The sequence below is a fragment of the Ahaetulla prasina genome, chromosome 2, assembly GCF_028640845.1.
Source record: "Ahaetulla prasina isolate Xishuangbanna chromosome 2, ASM2864084v1, whole genome shotgun sequence".
In the NCBI taxonomy this organism is placed as follows: Eukaryota; Metazoa; Chordata; class Lepidosauria; order Squamata; family Colubridae; genus Ahaetulla; species Ahaetulla prasina.
The window spans coordinates 257814318-257833633 of NC_080540.1; the positions used below are offsets into that span (position 1 = coordinate 257814318).

At 35.7% G+C, this 19316-nt stretch overlaps 1 protein-coding gene across 2 annotated transcripts in view; it reads left to right on the forward strand.

The window, feature by feature from the left end:
• Positions 1-17537, forward strand: part of ST8SIA4 (ST8 alpha-N-acetyl-neuraminide alpha-2,8-sialyltransferase 4) — a 101579-nt gene extending 84042 nt beyond the window's left edge. For both annotated transcript variants that reach the window (XM_058171814.1, XM_058171815.1), the window contains one exon: positions 10118-17537. In XM_058171814.1, coding sequence (XP_058027797.1) covers positions 10118-10400 — 283 coding nt within the window. In that variant the 3' untranslated portion in view covers positions 10401-17537. The remainder of the gene's footprint in view (positions 1-10117) is intronic.
• The last annotated feature ends 1779 nt before the right edge of the window (positions 17538-19316 follow it).

Below are 19316 nucleotides of genomic sequence, written 5' to 3' on the forward strand. Positions count from 1 at the left end.
GGTTTTACTACCGGAGTAGAAGTAGACAGTTTGAAATAATAATTTCAATAATTAATAATATTATTATTAATAATAATAATTTCAAAATAATTATTAATAGACAGTGCTGTTCATTTTGACTTGAAAATTACAACAAAATGCTTTGGGTCAGCCAAATGTGCAGATAGAGTGATTGTTTTTATAGATTTCAGATTTCAAAATAATTATTAATAGACAGTGCTGTTCATTTTGACTTGAAAATTACAACAAAATGCTTTGGGTCAGCCAAATGTGCAGATAGAGTGATTGTTTTTATAGGTTGAATGATGTTCATGTGGTTTCAAATGCATAAACAAAACTCTCTTGCCACGCACACTTCAATACACATTTAGTAAGAAGTACAAGGTATTGATTTTGTCAGCGTTAGTGGGAATGGTCAAAATCAGAGGTGAGTGAACTTGACCAGCATTTTTGCTAACTATGTCGATCCACATGGTTTGCATGTGAAAGGAAAGAAATACTCAAAGTAGAATCTGTGCATTCCCAAAAAACTACAAGTTAGAAAAAATATTTTGTCAAAAATTCTTGAATTGGTCCATCCATAGAATAATTCTAATGCAAGTATCTATGATTCAGTTATTTTTCTAATCATTTCCAGTATTCAATTTTAATTGATCAGTTAACAAAATGTCAGGGCTATGTTCAGTTGACTTATCTAGAAAGAAATGGTGGATGCTTATTAAATCTCTGCGTCAGTTTTAAAATTCTTTTTAAGCAAAAACTAGAAGCCAGGCTGTATTGGAGAGTAATGTGTTATTTGCTGATTAAGAACGAAACCAACCTCTATAAAGGATATGTTATTAACAAACAGTTAAATGCCTCAGCATACTTCCTTATTTGGATAACTCTGGATTCTCTTTGAATGTTGCAAAATGAATTTACTAAGTTCCAAGAATTACAGAAATTGAAATAGATTTTCAAGTCCTTTCATATATTATATACTGCAGTTGCTTTCTTTTGTTAAATCTCATTTTCAAGAGTTTTTCAGAAAGTTTAAAATGCTTAATTCCTTTATTCATCTATGAATTATGTGATAAGAGCCAACTTAAATGACTATTTCTTCATGCATTTGGATATATGCAATAACAGCCAAATAGTAAAATATTAACTCAGGAAACAATGTTGCAGATATTATTGCATGATCATTTATTATTATTGCATTACATGATCATTTAAACTTTCTTTCCTATACCATGAACCAGTTTTTATTTTGGGGATGAAGATGCTTGGGACTTCCTTATATTCCTTAATATATTAGAAAAAGCTGGAAGGAGCAGTGGATAGGCTAATGGTGCAGGGCTTGAGACTTTGGGTTTCATTTTATTTGGTGTGCTAATAGTGTTTTTAGAATTTTCACATGTAGTTGCTTCAAAATGGCAGAAAATAATACTACTATTTTCAGCAAAAGGGTTTGCTCTGGGGTCCCCAAAACAGTATGACACTATAACAGTCCAATACACACAAGAAGTAGAGAATATCTAATTTTATCTGTTCGTGAGTTGTCAGGTTCTGCCTTTATTACTCTTCGATAGATCGCATTGTATTGATTTTTAATTAAGAGCCATGGTGGTGCAATGGTTAGAATGCAGTACTGCAGGCTACTTCTGCGGACTGCAGGCTGCCAGCAGTTTGGCAATTCGAATTTCACCGTCTCAAGATTGACTCATCCTTCCGAAGTCGGTAAAATGAGCACCCAGAATGTTGGGGGCAATATGGTGACTCTGTAGAGACGGCTTTAAAGCACTGTGAACGGTATATAAGTCTAAGTCTAAGTGCTACTGCTATTTCAGACTAAAATCAAAACAGGACTTGTTAATAAATCAACACTATAGATTTACATGGTTATATTTAGATTTACATAAAGATATACGTTAAAAGCATGCAGACAAGATTTAATTGTTTTTAATTATTTGAAATAATTAAAATTATTTCAAATTTATTTGAAAGAGTCATAGAGTCAGAAAAAGGTTGTCTTGTTGACTTCTATGTTTAGTTGTTTATTATTTGATGATACTTTAACTCAATTCAAGTTGGTGCAGATACAGAAACATTCAAATAAATGAATTGAATCTTTTCCTGATTCTATTATTAAATTTTGATCATATTGATTTCATGGTACATATCAATGCAATTAAGAATGATAAACTTTCAGTAAACTACCATGGTCTATTACTGCATTGGTTCTGGTACACAAGTCGATTTGTAATCTGTACATGCACTAGGGTACCCAGATCAGCAAAAATTGACTGTAGGAATGGGATACTGATCATATATAGTTGCTAAACAGATATCTTCTTACCTTGTCCCCTTTATCACATCTAAAAAGTTAGAAGAGTTGACAAAATGTGGTGGGGGTCTGGATAGAAGAGATTAGTAATTTATAATACATATGAATGTTACTGTTCATATAAATGATAGTCATCCATGATGCATATGGATATTATTAGTTCTCTTCTAACAACAAACCTATTTTAGAAATATATGACTGGATAGCTGTTATAAAGACAAATGTTTTTGCTTTAGGAGAACTTATCTAAACATAAGATAAGTTCTAAACTTATCTAAATATAAGATAAGTTCTCCTAAATATCTCTGTTATCTCTAACAGACCTTCAACAATATATCACCGTATCAGAATATATTTCTCCAACTTTAATGAGGAAGCAATTCTGTTGAACGTGTATCAATATGGTAAACCTGAAGCTGGAGAAATATAAACTAAATTAAAATTCCTGCAATTATTTATTGTAGGAAGTGGTCCAGGCAAAGAAAATGGAGCTCATTAGCATTGGTTCACTCATTAAGCATTGGCACCAGCCTTGCTAAACCAGTTAACTGAAGATAGAAACTTGGGGCTCATCCAGACAGCCACTTTAATATGCTTTTTTTCCAATCCACATGCCAGTATAAAGTATCCTGGCAAAATTTGCTCTCTCCTGACAGCTGTGCTATAATCTGTCTCAGTGATGAAACCTGTGAGTAGTATTTTTATATGTTCGGTATGTAACAAGGTAAGAAAAATAATTGGTGAATTTCCTACACATAGGAAAAATAACCATCAGTTGCTGCCCTTAACATGGAATGGGGCTGGGGAGAGGTGAGTTTTGACAAAGGATGTAATCCGGTGGTGGGCTGACGCCGGTTCGGACCAGTTCGAACGAACCGGGAGTTCCGACCACCGGCTGGGCCCGCCCATCCACTCTGGTGCTATCACATCCTATATAATCGCTGTTTTTTTCGACACCACACATGCTCACATTTTCGCTTTCAGGCGAACTGGTTGCCCACCTCTGATGTAATCTATGGATTTAGCTATCTGTCCTAATCTGATCTTCAGGAATAGATAGGGGTCTTTGTGCCTTTCTCCTTTTACAAGAAAGCCAAGCTTTGCAACCAATTTGCAGGGTGGAAAAGGGTTTTCCAGTCCTGTAGAAGGTTGTCCTATTACATTAAGGAGACCTCTATCCAGCCCAGAAATTATCCTTCTTGTGTTCTTTTGCATTTCCTCTCATTCTGTTTCTTGTGCTCCTCCTTACACTTAGGCTGTCTTATTTGATTTGTCTTGCTCTTTCTTGCCCTTTTTCTCCACTCTCTGTCTCACCCTGTCTGAAAACAGCTGATGGGGAGGCTGTTTGTAAGCTCCAGCAGATGGACTCTCCATTTTTGTTCATCCTCTCTGCTCATCCTATTATGAGCAGAATGGCAATCAAAAGCTGCAGTAAAAAAAGAGACTGCATTACTCTACTTTCATATGTATAGATTCTAAATAGCAAACAAAGAGTCACTTTAAAAAATGAGAAAAGAAAATATGATTAGGCTTAGAAAGATCCTCTCCCCTTTTCACTTTGATAGTTAAATCCTCCCCAGGGAATTGTCAGGCTGAAATGTATGGCTTTGTTTGCAGCGCTTGGAAGAGGACTGACTAAGTGGCTCAGTGGTTAAGACATTGAGCTTGTTGATCAGAAAGTTCGGCAGTTCGAATCCCTAATACAGGTCTCCATGAGCATGGGGCTGGACTAGATGGCCTCCAAGGTCCCTTCCAACTGTGTTACTGTTATTGAGGTCAATTAGAGATGCAGGTAGACCCCCATCCTCTACTTCACCTCAGTGGTTTTTGAAACACCTGAAGTTGTACTTAGAGCAAGGCTTTTGTTGGGTGAAAGTGGAGAGCACCACTTTAATGTCATCTCAGATAAAAGCAAAATCAGATCACCTCAGCCATGATTAGAGAGGCATCTTCAAGCACTGTTAAAACACATAGACGAGCCCTAGTTATGGGGATTAGCCTTCATAGAGATAGATACTGAATCAAACTTACAATCAGTAAATTTTAGACTATTTTTCCGGTCGATGCAAGAGGATATTTTACATTTTGGATTTTTAAGTGTCTTTGGCTCAGTGTGAGAAAGCTGTATCTAGTTCCGTAGTGGGTACAACACAAAAGAGAGGGTTGTTGATTTTATTCTTTCCTGGTGAAATAAATGTCAGGAGGTTTTGAGCCATAAAAATGACTTCTGTTGTGTCCTGGCAAGCTGAGACTTTCATACTGCAATTGCTACAGCAAAGAATCCAAATTCTGCAGAGCCACAATGACCTTTTCCAAAGATACTTTCCCATGGGAATTTGAGGCCTAGTTAGAAACCCAAATCCACATATGGCTGACCTTTTTGCATTTTGGTGTGAAATATGACCTTCCATTACTGCTTGGGGATTCTGCGCATTTTCAGCGCAATGTGGGGCCAATATTGGCACGTTGTCATTTGCAACATAATTCTTGCTCGAACAAGAACAGTTTTCTGCCCTTTTCAAGCCAAAGAAAGATCATAGCATCTCTATCGTATAAACACACATGGCAGTCAGGAGGACATTTGCCCAAGCTAACAACCATGGAGCCTGCAAACTCTGTCAAAGTTGAAAGCATAATTAATATGTACCAGAGATTAATGCATGCAACAGAATTCAACTGACCATTGGCTATTCTCATTGTCATGTATTAATCTGGTTTAAATTAAATTGCTAGCTGAATTCACTGCTGCTTTTGAAAGCACTTATAACTGATTTTTTGAAGAGAATTAAATGTGATACAGAACACTTATTTATGTATAGTTTTATACATTTCATATAACAGCAGCAACACATTTCCAGTTCTTTCTTGTGGCACATTAGCAGGCTTGAATTTATACGTATATGTGTGCATTTTCTAAGACAAGTTTTTGCTAAGTGTCAAATAACTGCAGTATGCAGTTATTTTGGATTTATTCTAACTGTACCAGAAAAAAAAGTCATCCTATAATATCTCTTAAAAGGTTTGTTGCTAGACAGGATACTTTATCTCACTTAGCAAAGAACAAAATAAGTTTAAAATTAGCAAATGCTTTACATAGTTTTCTAATTCCCACCCATCCCCGTCTGTCACTGTTGCTTCAATAGTTGCTTTTTAAAGGATCCAACTCACAATTAATACATTTTTATTGTTGCTACATTGAGAAATAAAGTGTTAACGGAAAATTGGGAAAGGAAACTGTACAATTGAAAAATAACTAATTCAAACTTGAGATGATCTGGTTTCGTACAAAATATATTTCTGTAGTCTTAAGCTTCTTGCATCAGCAAAAGCATTTTCCTGAGTTACGGATTTCTCCATCTACATTCAGACTGTAAAATTAACAGCTGACAAACTCAAATATAAAAAGGGGGATGAGGTCTGTGCTCATGTTTTCCATAGCTTTCAGTCAGCCTGACTCCAAGTGATTACAAAGATAAATCTCTGTAGTTTTTCTTGGCAACATTTTTGAAAGTAGACATACTAGTGCCTTCTTCCAAGGGGAAGGGAAGGGGAGAGAAAAAGAGAGAGACTGACTGGCCTGCATTACCCCAGTTGGTTTGGATGTCTAAAGCAAGACTGGAACTCAGGTTTCTCTGCTTCTAGTCTAGTGCCTTAATCGCCAGACCTAACCGGCTATCTTTATATCTTTATGTTTGTTTTAAAACAGTCACAAAGACCACAACTGCAGCAACTGGGAAAGGGGGAAAACCAAAACCAGATATAGATCTTTCTCTTTTCTGACCATATTACTGATTCTTTCACCAGCTGCTGTTTACCTAAATGGGGAAATATATGTGATGGGTATATATCTTTTCCAAAATTGTAGATTGCAAGAGAGACGAGGGCAGGTGTGTATGAAAAATAGTAGGGTAAGGGTTAAATTCCTCATCATCAGTGCTCCAGTTCTGGTCCAGTTGGGATCCTCATAGCTGCTTTTATTTTGTGTCATATAGTGAACTGATGCAAGATAGGAATACAATTAGACAGCAGTTAAGCTGTCTAATTTGTGAAGAAAAAAACCTCTGCATTGGGATGGTGGTCCTTCCAGAAAGACATTGATGGTCTCATTTCAACATTCATAAATCAGTTCTGGTGACTGAACTCTAGTTGCAAGATTCCATTAATCCTGCGCCAAAACAAGAAACCAGCTCCAAAATTCTGGTTACTATAAATCCTGTATGAATCCGCTTCACTTCCAGCCAGGAGCATCTGCAGGATATGGTTAATAAAAGGATCTGTCAGGTTCCCAACAGAAGGAAAAGAAAGACACAAACCTGGTTTGCTGATGCTTTCTTTATTGCTTTTTGGCATGTACTGACAATCAATGAAGAACTTCTTTTTAGGGCTACCGGTCCATGTTCCCTGCCACCTTTTATCTCTTATACATCACCTACCCATTTGAGCTCAGCCACCCAATCAGATCCACCCATGTGACCCGGAAATACAGACATATCCCTTTAACCAGCCTCCGCCACGCTATCTCCTTAATCTATCCATCACAACAGTACCACATTAAAAACAGACCTGATGGCGCAGTGCTTAAAGTCAAGTATTGCAGGCAAACTCTGCCTATAGCCTGGAGTTCAATCGTAATAAGAATTAAAATTGACTCTGCTTTCCATCCTTCAAAGGTCGGAAAAATGAGGACTCAGATTGTTGGGAGCAATATGCAAATAACGCTTAGATTGTAAACCACCCCAAGAGTACTATAAAGTGCTATGGGGTGATATATATGTGTGTGTGTGCATGTTTGTGTATATACACACATATATACATCCATACATCATACATACATATATACATACACGTGTGTGTGTGTGTATATATATGTGTGTGTGTGTATATATATATATATATATATATATATATATATATATATATATATATATATATATATATATATATATATATATATATATATATATATATATGTCTTTGGTTATTCGGGTTTTCTCCGCGTAAAATTGGAAGTGTCTTGGCGACGTTTCGAAGTCTCATTCGTCATCTTCAGGCTTCAGCTTCGTGCTTCTAGGAGCAATGTGTGATTGCAGCTGTTTCTTCCTTTTTAACTGCTAGTGGGGGTTTGAACTGATTGGGTGGGAGCTTGGCTGTGCTCTGATTGGATGGGGTTTTTTTGTGCTCTGATTGGCTGGGGGTGTGTCCTGTTTGGGTGGGGGCTTGGTTGTGCTCAGATTAGTCTGAGTTGCAGGGGGATTTGAGCTGGTGAGCTGCACTGCTGCTGTTTGGCTTTGTGGTCGTGGTCGTGCTACATCTTCGTAGTGGGTGTCAGTCTGCTGCATGTATGGATTGGAGGGGTTTGAAATGGCTAATGTTGCAGCTGCGGTCTGGCTTCTGGTCCTTGGTCGTGCTTCCTGATCAGTGTGGGTTTGGGTCTGCTTTCTGGGTGGATATGTGGTGGTGACATCCTGTGTGGACCTCGTGAGTGTGGGTCTGGTGTCATTCCTCGTGTTAAGGACTCGTTTGTCAATAAGGGCGGGTTTCCAAATGGCTGGTAGGCGGGAGGTATCATCTCGTTTGTTCATGCTGTGGGCGTTTTTCTATCTCGATGGCTTCTCTGATTATTCTGTTGTTAAAGTGTTCAGTTTTGGCAATAGTTCTGGTCTTTTTAAAGTCAATATCGTGACCTGTGGCATTGGACCAGGGAAGAAGTTGGTTCCTCTTTTTTGACTGAGTTCTTGTGTTCTTCAATGCGTGCACTTATTCTTCTGTTGGTTTGTCCAATGTGGTGGGGCAGGCGGTGCATGGGATTTCATGGGATTTCCACTATGAAGATGTAGCACGACCACAAACATGAAGCTAAACAACAGCAATGCAGCTCACCAACTCAAATCCCCCTGCAACTCAGACTAATCCGAGCACAACCAAGCCCCCACCCAAACAGGACACACCCCCAGCCAATCAGAGCACAAAAAAAACCCATCCAATCAGAGCACAGCCAAGCTCCCACCCAATCAGTTCAAACCCCCACTAGCAGTTAGAAAGGAAGAAACAGCTACAATCACACATTGCTCCCAGAAGCACGAAGCTGAAGCCTGAAGATGACGAATGAGACTTCGTCAAAATGTCGCCAAGACACTTCCAATTTTATGCGGGAGAAAACCCGAATAACCAAAGACCTACACACACACACACACACACACACACACACACACACACACACACACATAGATATAGATATAGATATAGATATAGATATAGATATATGTAGGTCTTGGCATAATCGGGTCTTTTCCCGTGTAAGGTTAAGAGTATCTTGGCAACATTTTGACGAGGTCTCACTCATCATCTTCAGGCTGGTGCTTTCGGCTTCATGCTTCTGTGAGCAAAGCAAAACCTATACTCGTGAAAACCTACGAGAAGTATATATATATATATATATGTAGGTCTTTGTACGTCCAATTTTACATGGGAGAAAACCCGAATAACCAAAGACCTACATAAAAACTTTGCGAAAACCTCAGAAAACAAATATATATGTGTGTGTGTGGGTGGGTGTGGGTGTGGGTGTGGGTGTGTGCGCGCACATATATATATATATACACATACATACATATACATATATACATACACACACACACACACACACACACACTACTGTCTTATCTATTGCTATCTTTGATTGCATTGTCATGGCTGCCATCTTGACTTTCTTTTTTAATCCGTATAAATACTTCTTACCTCAGCCTTACTCTTGTAGTTTTCCTCAGGCTACATATCAGTTGTCAATTTCAATAAAAAAAGATACTTGTGTTTCTCAGTGAAAACACAAGATATAGCGACGATTTGTTGAACTGCAAGACCATGGAAGTGCATAGATAAAATTGAAAAAAATGCAGCTTGCCTAAAACCACTTAGCATACTCTTAGCAGTGGAATTTAAGAGAGAAGAGATGTTTCTTAGATTAAATTAAGACCAGTGATAAAGTTGGATATTATAGCTGTGTTGCCTACTCTGAGTAGCAGTGATTCCATTAATTTTGAACAATTTGACTTTTTCAGAGCTGCAGTTTTAACCTTTTTTTGCTGGTAGTGGGAAGCATTTTGTGCTGAAAGTGCTTTTTATGGGCAATAAAGTGAGTGGGACAGAGAACAAATTGTGAACAGGGGATTAAACCATGTTGATCATCTAAGTTAAGCCAGTAGCAGGATTTAATTTTTAATATTATATCTGCTCTTCTTTGAATATGTAACTATATTTGATGCTCATGCTTTGTTAGGGGAATACTTAGAAATCCTGTAGTTAAATATTAATTCAATATACAAACACTTCCTGTTGGGAGAAAATGCTCCAATCCCTGAAATGTGACCTTAATTAAACCTTAGTGAATTTTGTATGTGATTTGGTTGCCATCTTCCAGGCTTATGTGTGGATTAGATTTTTACTAACCACCAGGTTTTCTATTTCAATGTTACCACAAAGTACATGTCTCCGAAATAGTACCCTGTTTCCCTCCAAATAAGACATCCCCTGATAATAAGCCCAATCGGGCTTTGGAGTGCATGGCAATAAGGCCAAGCACTTATTTCAGGGTTCAAAAAAATATAAGACATTTTCTTATTTTCAGGGAAACACAGTACTAAAGTGCAGTCTAATATGTTTATGGTTATAACAAAAGGCTTAGAAAATCATATTTCAAGGGGAAAATAGTTTAAGATTAAAAGTTCTTGTTGAAGTTGAAATGAAGCTTCTTAATAATCAAATGTACTTCTGTTTGTTTTCCAACTTCTGCAGTTACTGGCTAACCAACAAAGTTTACATCAAGCGACCCAGCACTGGACTCCTTATGTATACCCTCGCAACGAGGTTCTGTGATGAAATTCACCTTTATGGATTCTGGCCCTTCCCAAAGGATATAAATGGAAAACCAGTCAAATATCATTATTATGATGACTTAAAGTACAGATACTTTTCAAACGCCAGTCCCCATAGGATGCCATTAGAGTTTAAAACACTGAACATGTTACATAATAGAGGAGCACTTAAACTGATGACAGGGAAATGTATACAGCAATAATGCACATGTCAAGTATCAAGAGAATACAGGAAATTCAGATTTTATAGAACAGCAGTGGGATCCAAGCAGTGGATATAGCCCAATGCACTGAACCAAGCCATCAGAACATAAGGAAGTGCATCAAATCTCTATTACCAGCTGTTGTTTTACCTGTTGAAGTGCTAAATTTTGAGTGCAATGATTCAAGTAAGTGCCACTTTTGCTAAGAACAAATCTTGAATGTATACAATCAGTAGTGTTTACAAGATCCAACATTCATCACTTGTTAAAGAAGCAAATGATTTGCTCACTGCTCATTTGCCTCCACACAAAGTCAGGCAACGTCCAAAGGAATACCCAGGCATTGAAATGAAACGAAGTGAAGTCGAGGTGGAATTTGGAGAGCAGTGGATCATATCTCAAAGATCAAACAAAACACCTTGATCGGAGGAATGCCTAACTTTGTATTATAACCTCTTCCTCTTTTTCTTTCCTGTTTTTTCAGATTGTCATGCATTTATCATAGTATTTGGGTATTGGAACTCTGTAAGGGATTTTAAAAAGACAATAATATGAACATTCTAAGTGAACTTCAAGAAGTGGTCTTAGAAGAATGTCTTATTAAAGAAAAAAACCAATCTGAACGTTAAATCAATATTGTATCATCTTGTTCAGCTTAACCTTAGTTAAAGTTAAAACTGGCTCTATGGGCAGGCTCGTTGATGCTGTAGTATGCAGAACCATTCCCCTGGTTTTACAAGCCACAGAAGGTACCCTACGCTAGCCTTAACCACTAACAGGAAGATGTGATGCTGGCAAGAATGATACTTAATTATAAATCCTCCTCTTAGACAAAGTGGACGGTAGAAAAGTCCGCTCAGAGAGACTGTTTTGAGCAGTATTAAAAAAAAAAGTATAATTTGAGTATTAAGGTTAGAATTTCCCAGTTGCTTTTTGTGCCTCGCAGGGTCACCATATCAGTGAGATGTGCAGCATAAAAAATTAATAATAATAATAAAAAATGTGCTTCTATTGGAGGGATTGATAAATACACGTTCAAATGAAAAACATTCTTCCTGGTTTGTTCTGTTTCAAAGAAAAAGCAGTTGCGAGATCCTGATCCAGATGGCGTGTTTCATTTTGGGGCTCATGCATCTATTCTCAATTATTATTTGCCTCAAACAGCAGCAACCCAAGGAAAGATTTTCAAACAGAGGTTGGTTTATACCCTGAAATCCGAGAGGGAACATGTTCTGGCTCAGGGCTTCATACAGCTTTGACTTCAAACTGTCATTTTGAAAACAACTATTTTAAGCATGTTTTTAAAGCACATTCATGATAATAAATCATACGGTTAAGGTCAGGAGTATTGGGGGAGGATGACAAAGGGTAAGGTTTTGATTGTGTGGCTGCAGCCACAATATTGACATTTTTTGGACTGTCACCGCTTCCTCCCATGGCCTCTAATAGAAGACAAGTTAAATGGAGAAGAAATCCATGTAGTTTGGCCCTGTGGCATAAATTAATCATCCTCAAAGCATTTCATATTTTGAGCAGTTATTAAAGCAAGGTTGTTTCCTTGTATGGCATATGAAAAGAATACCATTTACAAGCAGGTGCCCTTACATTTGGTACCAAAGATTATGCTGATTTTTGTAATTGATGTATTTATTTACCTAGTATTGACAAAAACATGTACATTTAGTGCTATCACTGTGTTGCTGTACTGCTAAGGAAACTGTTTTAAATCATCTCTGTTTCCGTTAACTTAGTAGTTAGATTCTGTTTGAATGACAAATTCCTTAACTTGTCTTGGTTCTGTTTTTGAATATTTTATTGAATATTGAATATTTTATAAACAGAGCAAAACGGATTCTTCTCCCTTCTTAATTAGAATGTGCCCATAACTTTCATTACTCAAAATAGGATAATAGAAATAATGAAAAGTACATTAATATTTATTTCAGATTCTGTACTGGCAGTTTTCCCCATTATTTTTAGTTTCTTTACAATATATTCACTATAGTGCTGGACAATATCCCTGTTTTTCTTGACCTAACAATATTCTGATAAATAGTAAATGAAAAACCTCACTGCTGAGTTACTTTGCCTTTCTGCTTTTTAGAAGCTTCCTTTTCTACTACAATTTTGAAGAATTCTATTGTTGCACTTTGCTTCGAAAGGTTTTCTAAAGAATGATTTAACGGAAGCACTAGCGTCAAGCAGGGTTGTACACAGAATAGCTGCAAACCTTAGTATTTGAAGCACATTTAATGACTGGTGTTAAAATTGCTACAGGGTGAACAGAGTATTTATTTCTTTGTGTTCTCATTTATCTCCAATTTCTAAATAAGAGCAAAAGAAGAAAACCGCTGAAAAGCAAACACAGAATACACTTTAATTGGATCTTATGAAATAGAACATATAAGGAAGAATGGGCTGTGGATGTCATTTTCTCACCAATGGAAAAATCTTGAGCTACGACAACCTTCCAGGTCTTAAATTCTATTCTCACACTTTTCCTTTCTACTTACCTATTTGTGCCTACATACATACTTACATAATGATCACGGGGCTGCTAAACCATCTATTTCATGGTTTGACTTCAATTCTGACTTAAAACCTACATTAAAATCAGCTATTCATCTCTTCCACTTGCCAACGCATCACTATCAAAAGACTATAAGAGAAACTTTGGTGGATCATACTAATATTCTGCCTAATCCAGCAGCCTGTTTTTCCTAATAATGTCTTTGGAAAGCTCACTGACATATGTCCTCTCTGATAACTTGCTGTTCTTTCTCTTCTTTTTGATTAAGGCAAGGATGAAGTTATTTAAGCTTAATAAAGTGGATGGGAAATGGTAAACAATTTACAACAATATGTTTGGTGTTACTAAGCTTGAATAGCAAGCTTCTGAGAAATTTATACATGCCAATACTAAGAATTTAGCTGCTGTTTCTTTTTCCCTCGAAAAAGTATTTGATTCCTGCAGTATTATTTATAACTGGTAGCTATTTTCTTTTTCTTGTTCTAAAAAAATTTTTTTTTTTTGAAGTAACCAAACAAACCAAATTTGTTGAAGTAACTTCTTGTCTACTCAACCAGCACAAGGTTTTATTTTGATGAGGCATTAAAGCTAGCAAATTATACTCTTTCTTGTTCCCTCAGTAAATAAGATTGATCTTCCTAACAAAAGAAGTTTAATTTGTATTTATGGTTATTTATAAGCTCGCTTGTTCGCAATACAGTGAACATTAAATACATTAAAATAATTCAACAAGAAGAATCGATTGTTGTAAGATTTTTCTTTTTAGTTTATAAAAAGGTAAAAGGATATATTTTGCAGGCTGCAGTACTCATTTTATTAAGAATGATGCATGCATTTTTTTAAAAAAATTGACAGAATAGACTATACATTTTAAAACTTACAGGCAACCATCTTACGGATGTTAAGACTAGTGCCTTTGTAATCAACTTACTTTATCTTGAATCTTAATACTCACTTATCACTAGTTTGTATTATTCTTTCTTTACCCAAGCTATTTCAATATGTCCATTATAAAGAAAGGGCTAAAAATATTGATTAAAACCCCTTTTATGTTTTTCATCTCAGGGAAATTTAATTTTTCAAAATCAAAATAGAAGAAAGTTAGAATTAAAAAAAATTAATATATATTGATATATTACATTATTTTAAAAAATCAACTGTTTTTCACTATAAAACATTAAAATCCTTTGTGTAAAATAAGCCTCATTGAAGACAGTAAATACATGGATAGATTTGGACTATAAAAGAACAAAACAATAACTTAGAATAAAAGCTTCTAAGTTAAAAATAATTAAAAGTGATTGAAACTATCAGAAAGTTTCTTAAAACCATAATACCTTCAGAGCCTTATACGCATTTCCTCTACTATGTTTGAAATTATTTGCAAATAAGTTGACATCTCTTCTTTATAGACAGTGTCAACTTGTTCACCTTCCTCTCTTATTTTATATATGATAAATTCAACTCGTAGAACTGCCTTGCCTCTTCTTGATTGTCAGATTCTGCAGCTCTTGAGGAAAAGCTGCCTGATGTTTTTGTCCTGGGTTTTGTTTTTTATATGAATTGAAATGAAGATTGCCTTGAAATTTCTATTATTTCTTTAAATGCAACTCCTACAGCAAGTTTTTCCTTTATGCAGACCTACATTGTCAGTGATAGCTTTTGAGAAGAGCCACCACTTAAAATCTGGAATTGGAGATGCATGCCTGCAGGCACCATAAAATATGGAGACATCAAAGACATCAAATTTTTGATATAAAATTAAAGACTTTAAAACTATTGTAATAAAACAATAAAAACAAAGACTGTCAAGCTCATGTGGTATTGATATTGTTAATGGGACAATCTTCTGTGATTTCAATAATTTTTAATTGAGAATATTTGACTAGAGCGCAGGTAGAAGAAAAGGTAATCAGAAAATATACAGGAAGATTTTGGCCATATATTGAAATAATAGGTGACATCTTTTCAGATCCTTGTGAAGAATAAATTCAAGTTTCTCTTCATTTTTGCTCTTTTCCATACCATGTTTTACTGCCAGGATTTTGGACGAATAGACTAATATTTTTCCATTATTATTGCCCAGCACTATCTCCAACAGATATCCAGGTGCAAAATTAGATCACTTGATACAAAATCTACAAAGAAACCTTAAACTATGAAATTAGAAAGGGAATTTGTGTTCATTCAAGAATGTTTTTCCTATGAATGTAAATCATAAATCAATGTTTATAAATTGGGGGTTCTGTTAGGAACTCTATAGTTTTTGAGGTTAGCGATGATAAATGTACAATGAAATCTCATTTAAATGGAGTAATAGGAATTGGGAGTTATTAAGAAATATCCATTAAGTTAAGAGATTTCTCATAGACCATTATGTAAATGATGAAAAGTATATCATTTGTGTCAATTTATATTATTTGCATAATGATTACTATTATGCAAATGATGTTAATGTGAAAAGTTCCTCCATTCCATGTAAAAACTATTTCATCAAGATCCAGTTAATTACAGTTTTTCTGTTCTTATTTTTTTTCCCCTTGGAATATTCTCCCTCTCTTATTCTGTTAACTAAAAGATAAAATCTTTTCAACGTTTCCTTTAGTTTGTGGTCTATCTGATATATCTCTATTTTATATCATCCAAAAAAAAGTTTTACAAAATTAAAGACAATTAGTTGAATCTAGATTAGGTCATGCTTACTTGAAATTGATGCATTAAAAGCAATAGAAGGCAGGATAAGCTTGATTCACAATTTGCACAATTATTGCAAATTTGGTCAACTTACATTTTCCAAACATATAGGCTGATTAAAATTCATGTCTATTACAGTTTCCATACATTTTTATGAAGCCGCTTGGAAAAAAAATGTTAAGAAAATATATGCTAGAGATATAAGACACTGTATAATCTCTATATTGGATAAGTTCACCATATTGGTACAACTGAGAAGAAAATACATGAATTATTTGTAAAAATGCGTATATTACAAAAGGTGTGGCTAAATATAGTAGAAAATTTTGCAAGGAAATGTGTAGCAATTTTCATACTTTAGAAAATTCAGAAACTGGTGCAAGAAATAAAATAAGGTAATAAAAATGAGTAATTTGATAACATTTTATATTTGTTGATTTAAAATAGCAATGTATAGAAACCGGAAAATATTTCAGTGTTGGTTAAGTTAATTTCTAAACATTTTTGCATCAGTTTCTGAATTTTTAAATGAATAAAATATTGTCCAAAATTCATGCTTTTCCATATCATATATTCCTTGTATATTAAATGCTCTCTTTTTTCACAAATAATTTCTCCATATGGGTTTCTGAATAATTATATTTTGTATGTCATGTTCAATTGCATATTATCTTGAAAAATTCTAAAAACACCAGGTACAATACAGATATATTCTATTTTATGTTTTAACCTTTAAGGTTATTCACTGAGAAGCTTATATAATTCTAGTCAAACACATTTCTCCTTCATTCCTAGCTATAATTAATGAATACATTCATTTTTTTCTAAGCATGTCTTAATCATTAACTTAGCCAAAGGTATTTGTGAGGTGTGCAGTTTAAACTGAAATGATAGTGTTTTACAGATAGTTTTCAATTTGCAGATATGACACATAAACACTCAAATTCTTGTTAGCATTTCTTAAACTGGGCACTGTGACTGTTGCCAGTTGAAATTACCATTGAATTTACCAAATATAAAAGTTGTGTAACTATGTTGGAAACCAAGGATTAGGTTGTAGTCCAGTGAATGGTCATCTATTAAGAAAAATGAAAACCTAACAGGGTTTGAGGAGGAATTTTTTTGCATTCAGTACATAAGTTTATTGTCCTCCCTGAGACATATCACTCTTATCTTGATGTGAAGTGCCTCAGAGAGTGAGTATATCTATTCCCATCTAAAATATAGCAGTAAGCTTGCTCTAAATGGACTTGATCAGCACCTAATGGAAAGACTGCCATTTTTGCCAAATGAACTACTCTGGCACTTTGAAGGAAAGGAGATTCACTAGAATCTTTACTGAAGGAAACTACCTTTTCAAAGATTTACACAGCATTCAGTATACCTTTCAACCTCTCACAGGAACAATTCCGTCTACTCCCTCTTTGGTTTTGTGCAAAGGAAGTCAGCCAATGGGATAGGAGTTTAAAATACAAATCACCCCAAAAAATGTGATTATAACTGAAGGTATGTCTCAAGGCTCCAAATGCCATCATAAAGTTACAGGGAAAACAAGCACCTCTTGTTTCTCCAATGGGAATGAAAGGGTCCATGCCACACTGGAGCTGTGCAATTTTATATGCTTTTTTCTTCCCTGTCCTCATCATTTCATCCTATGAAAAAGAGCACTGTTGTCCTAAATCTGCAAAAGCACAATTGTTTTAACTGTATATATTAGAGGAAGGATATTTGCAAAATGCCTTCCTAAACAGTACTACTGCTATTAAACTTACAGGTCTCATTTGTGTGCACTGTTGAGATGTATTCTGTCAGGATCATCTTGTTTAATGCAGTTTAATATTATTTTGTGTATAGGAGTTGCTGTTCAATTCTTTGTTACTTGTACTTGTAAAATAAAGTCAATTTCTTTCCTTTTCCAGTCCTTTTGTTTGCTCAGCTGGGCACTTTGTTTCTTCTACAGTAATCAATACATTAATTTTTCTGGAAGAATGGCATTAGTAGATTTTTTTGTGTGTAAAATAGTGAAAAATGCTGTAAATATAATACTTGGTAAAGTCTTTAAGACAATTGATCCAGTGAAATTCATTCTCAACATTCTCTCAGAATGCATTAAATATTTTGCACATCTCTAATATCAAGATCCAGTCTTGATACATTTTATAGAATGCCGTTCATTTATTCATATGTAAATGTCAGTGTGATTAAAAGCCTTTGCTGGGTTTCATTTTTATAGGCGCTGAATGCATTAAACCAAAATTTTAATACATGTGAGAATTCATTGACAAGTAATTTAGCCTCTCCTTTGAACACTTGTTTAGAACACTTTACTCCAATTTTGCAGATAAGGCTTTCAAAACACAGTGGTTGTTCAGTAAATATATGCTAAATATTGCAGTGCAATGCTCAGCATGCATGTAAGACAACTTGTAGCTACAGGAGGAATACGAAGTGGTAGAAGAGTGGGGAGTGAGGGTGACCAAAGTAGATTGTTAAAAAGGTGCAGAGAAAAGAAAGCAAAAAACAAATGTGTGCGAGGAAGTCCTGGATGAAGAGCTAAGGTGAAGACTGGTTATAACAGTGAAGGCGAGTTTGTCCTCATTTCCGTATTTTGTTCCTGCTGTACTTTCACAACAAGCACATGAGTAGCCCCATTATAGTCGTCTAAACATGAGTTTGACAGTGTATTAGAGGTGGGATTCACTTACCTTCCCTACTAGTTCACAAATGTGAGCACATGCACCACCTTCCACACATACTCGGCTTTCCGTGCACACTCTTTGCTTGCATGTGCGCCTCCAAAATGTGGCTAAATAGGACAGCATTACGTGCGGGTGGGCAGGGCCTACTGCAGTCGCTGCTACTGGTTTGACCAAACTGGACAGAACTGGCTGAATCCCACCACTGCAGTGCATTAACATTGGCTGGTTATCTCTGTCAAGGAACAGTTACAGTTGTTATATAACCAAAGTTAATGAATAATTTGGGACACTACAGCCATGTGGGCTCTCAGTGAAAACCTTAGGAACACCACCAGTTGAACTACCAATTCTCTGAAGGAATGCAGTCTAGTTTAGAAAAGCAAACTAAATGCCCGTATTCAAGGTCTACATGCCTACAAGTTTTTTGTTTGTTTTTATCAGGATTCAGTCTCAATTTCCTGGTCTTCAACATTTCACTGCATTCAGACACTGGTTTAGGATAAGAACAATCACTTTTGATTCAATTGTGATAGAGAGGTAAAACTCAGTAACATCAGCTCAACCCCCAACTGAAAAATCCCCCAACAAATTCATGCAGATATTAAATAACACAGGACAAAACAGTCTTGGGCATTGTACAATACCGTTGCCAGGATAGAGGGGCATTGTCCAATCTCACTTCTATATGCACTTCTTTGCATTTCTCATATATTTCTGATAAAATTCTTCACATTCGCTGTCTAAAGGGCAGAGTATCTAATTTTAGTATGTATATATGTATATTTATCAGATTTGTATATCTGCCCATCTCCCACAAAGGAGGACTCTGGTTGGTACACAATAATAAATAGGCTTATGTCACCTGAAAAGGGCACAGTCTGCAGATGCAGTAAGGGCAGAAAAGTACTGGCACTTTGCCATCCTTATCTCCACAAGGTAGGTCTTAATAGTGGCTCTAACCTGTGTTTGGTTTAGCTGTTTGTTGAGTGCCAG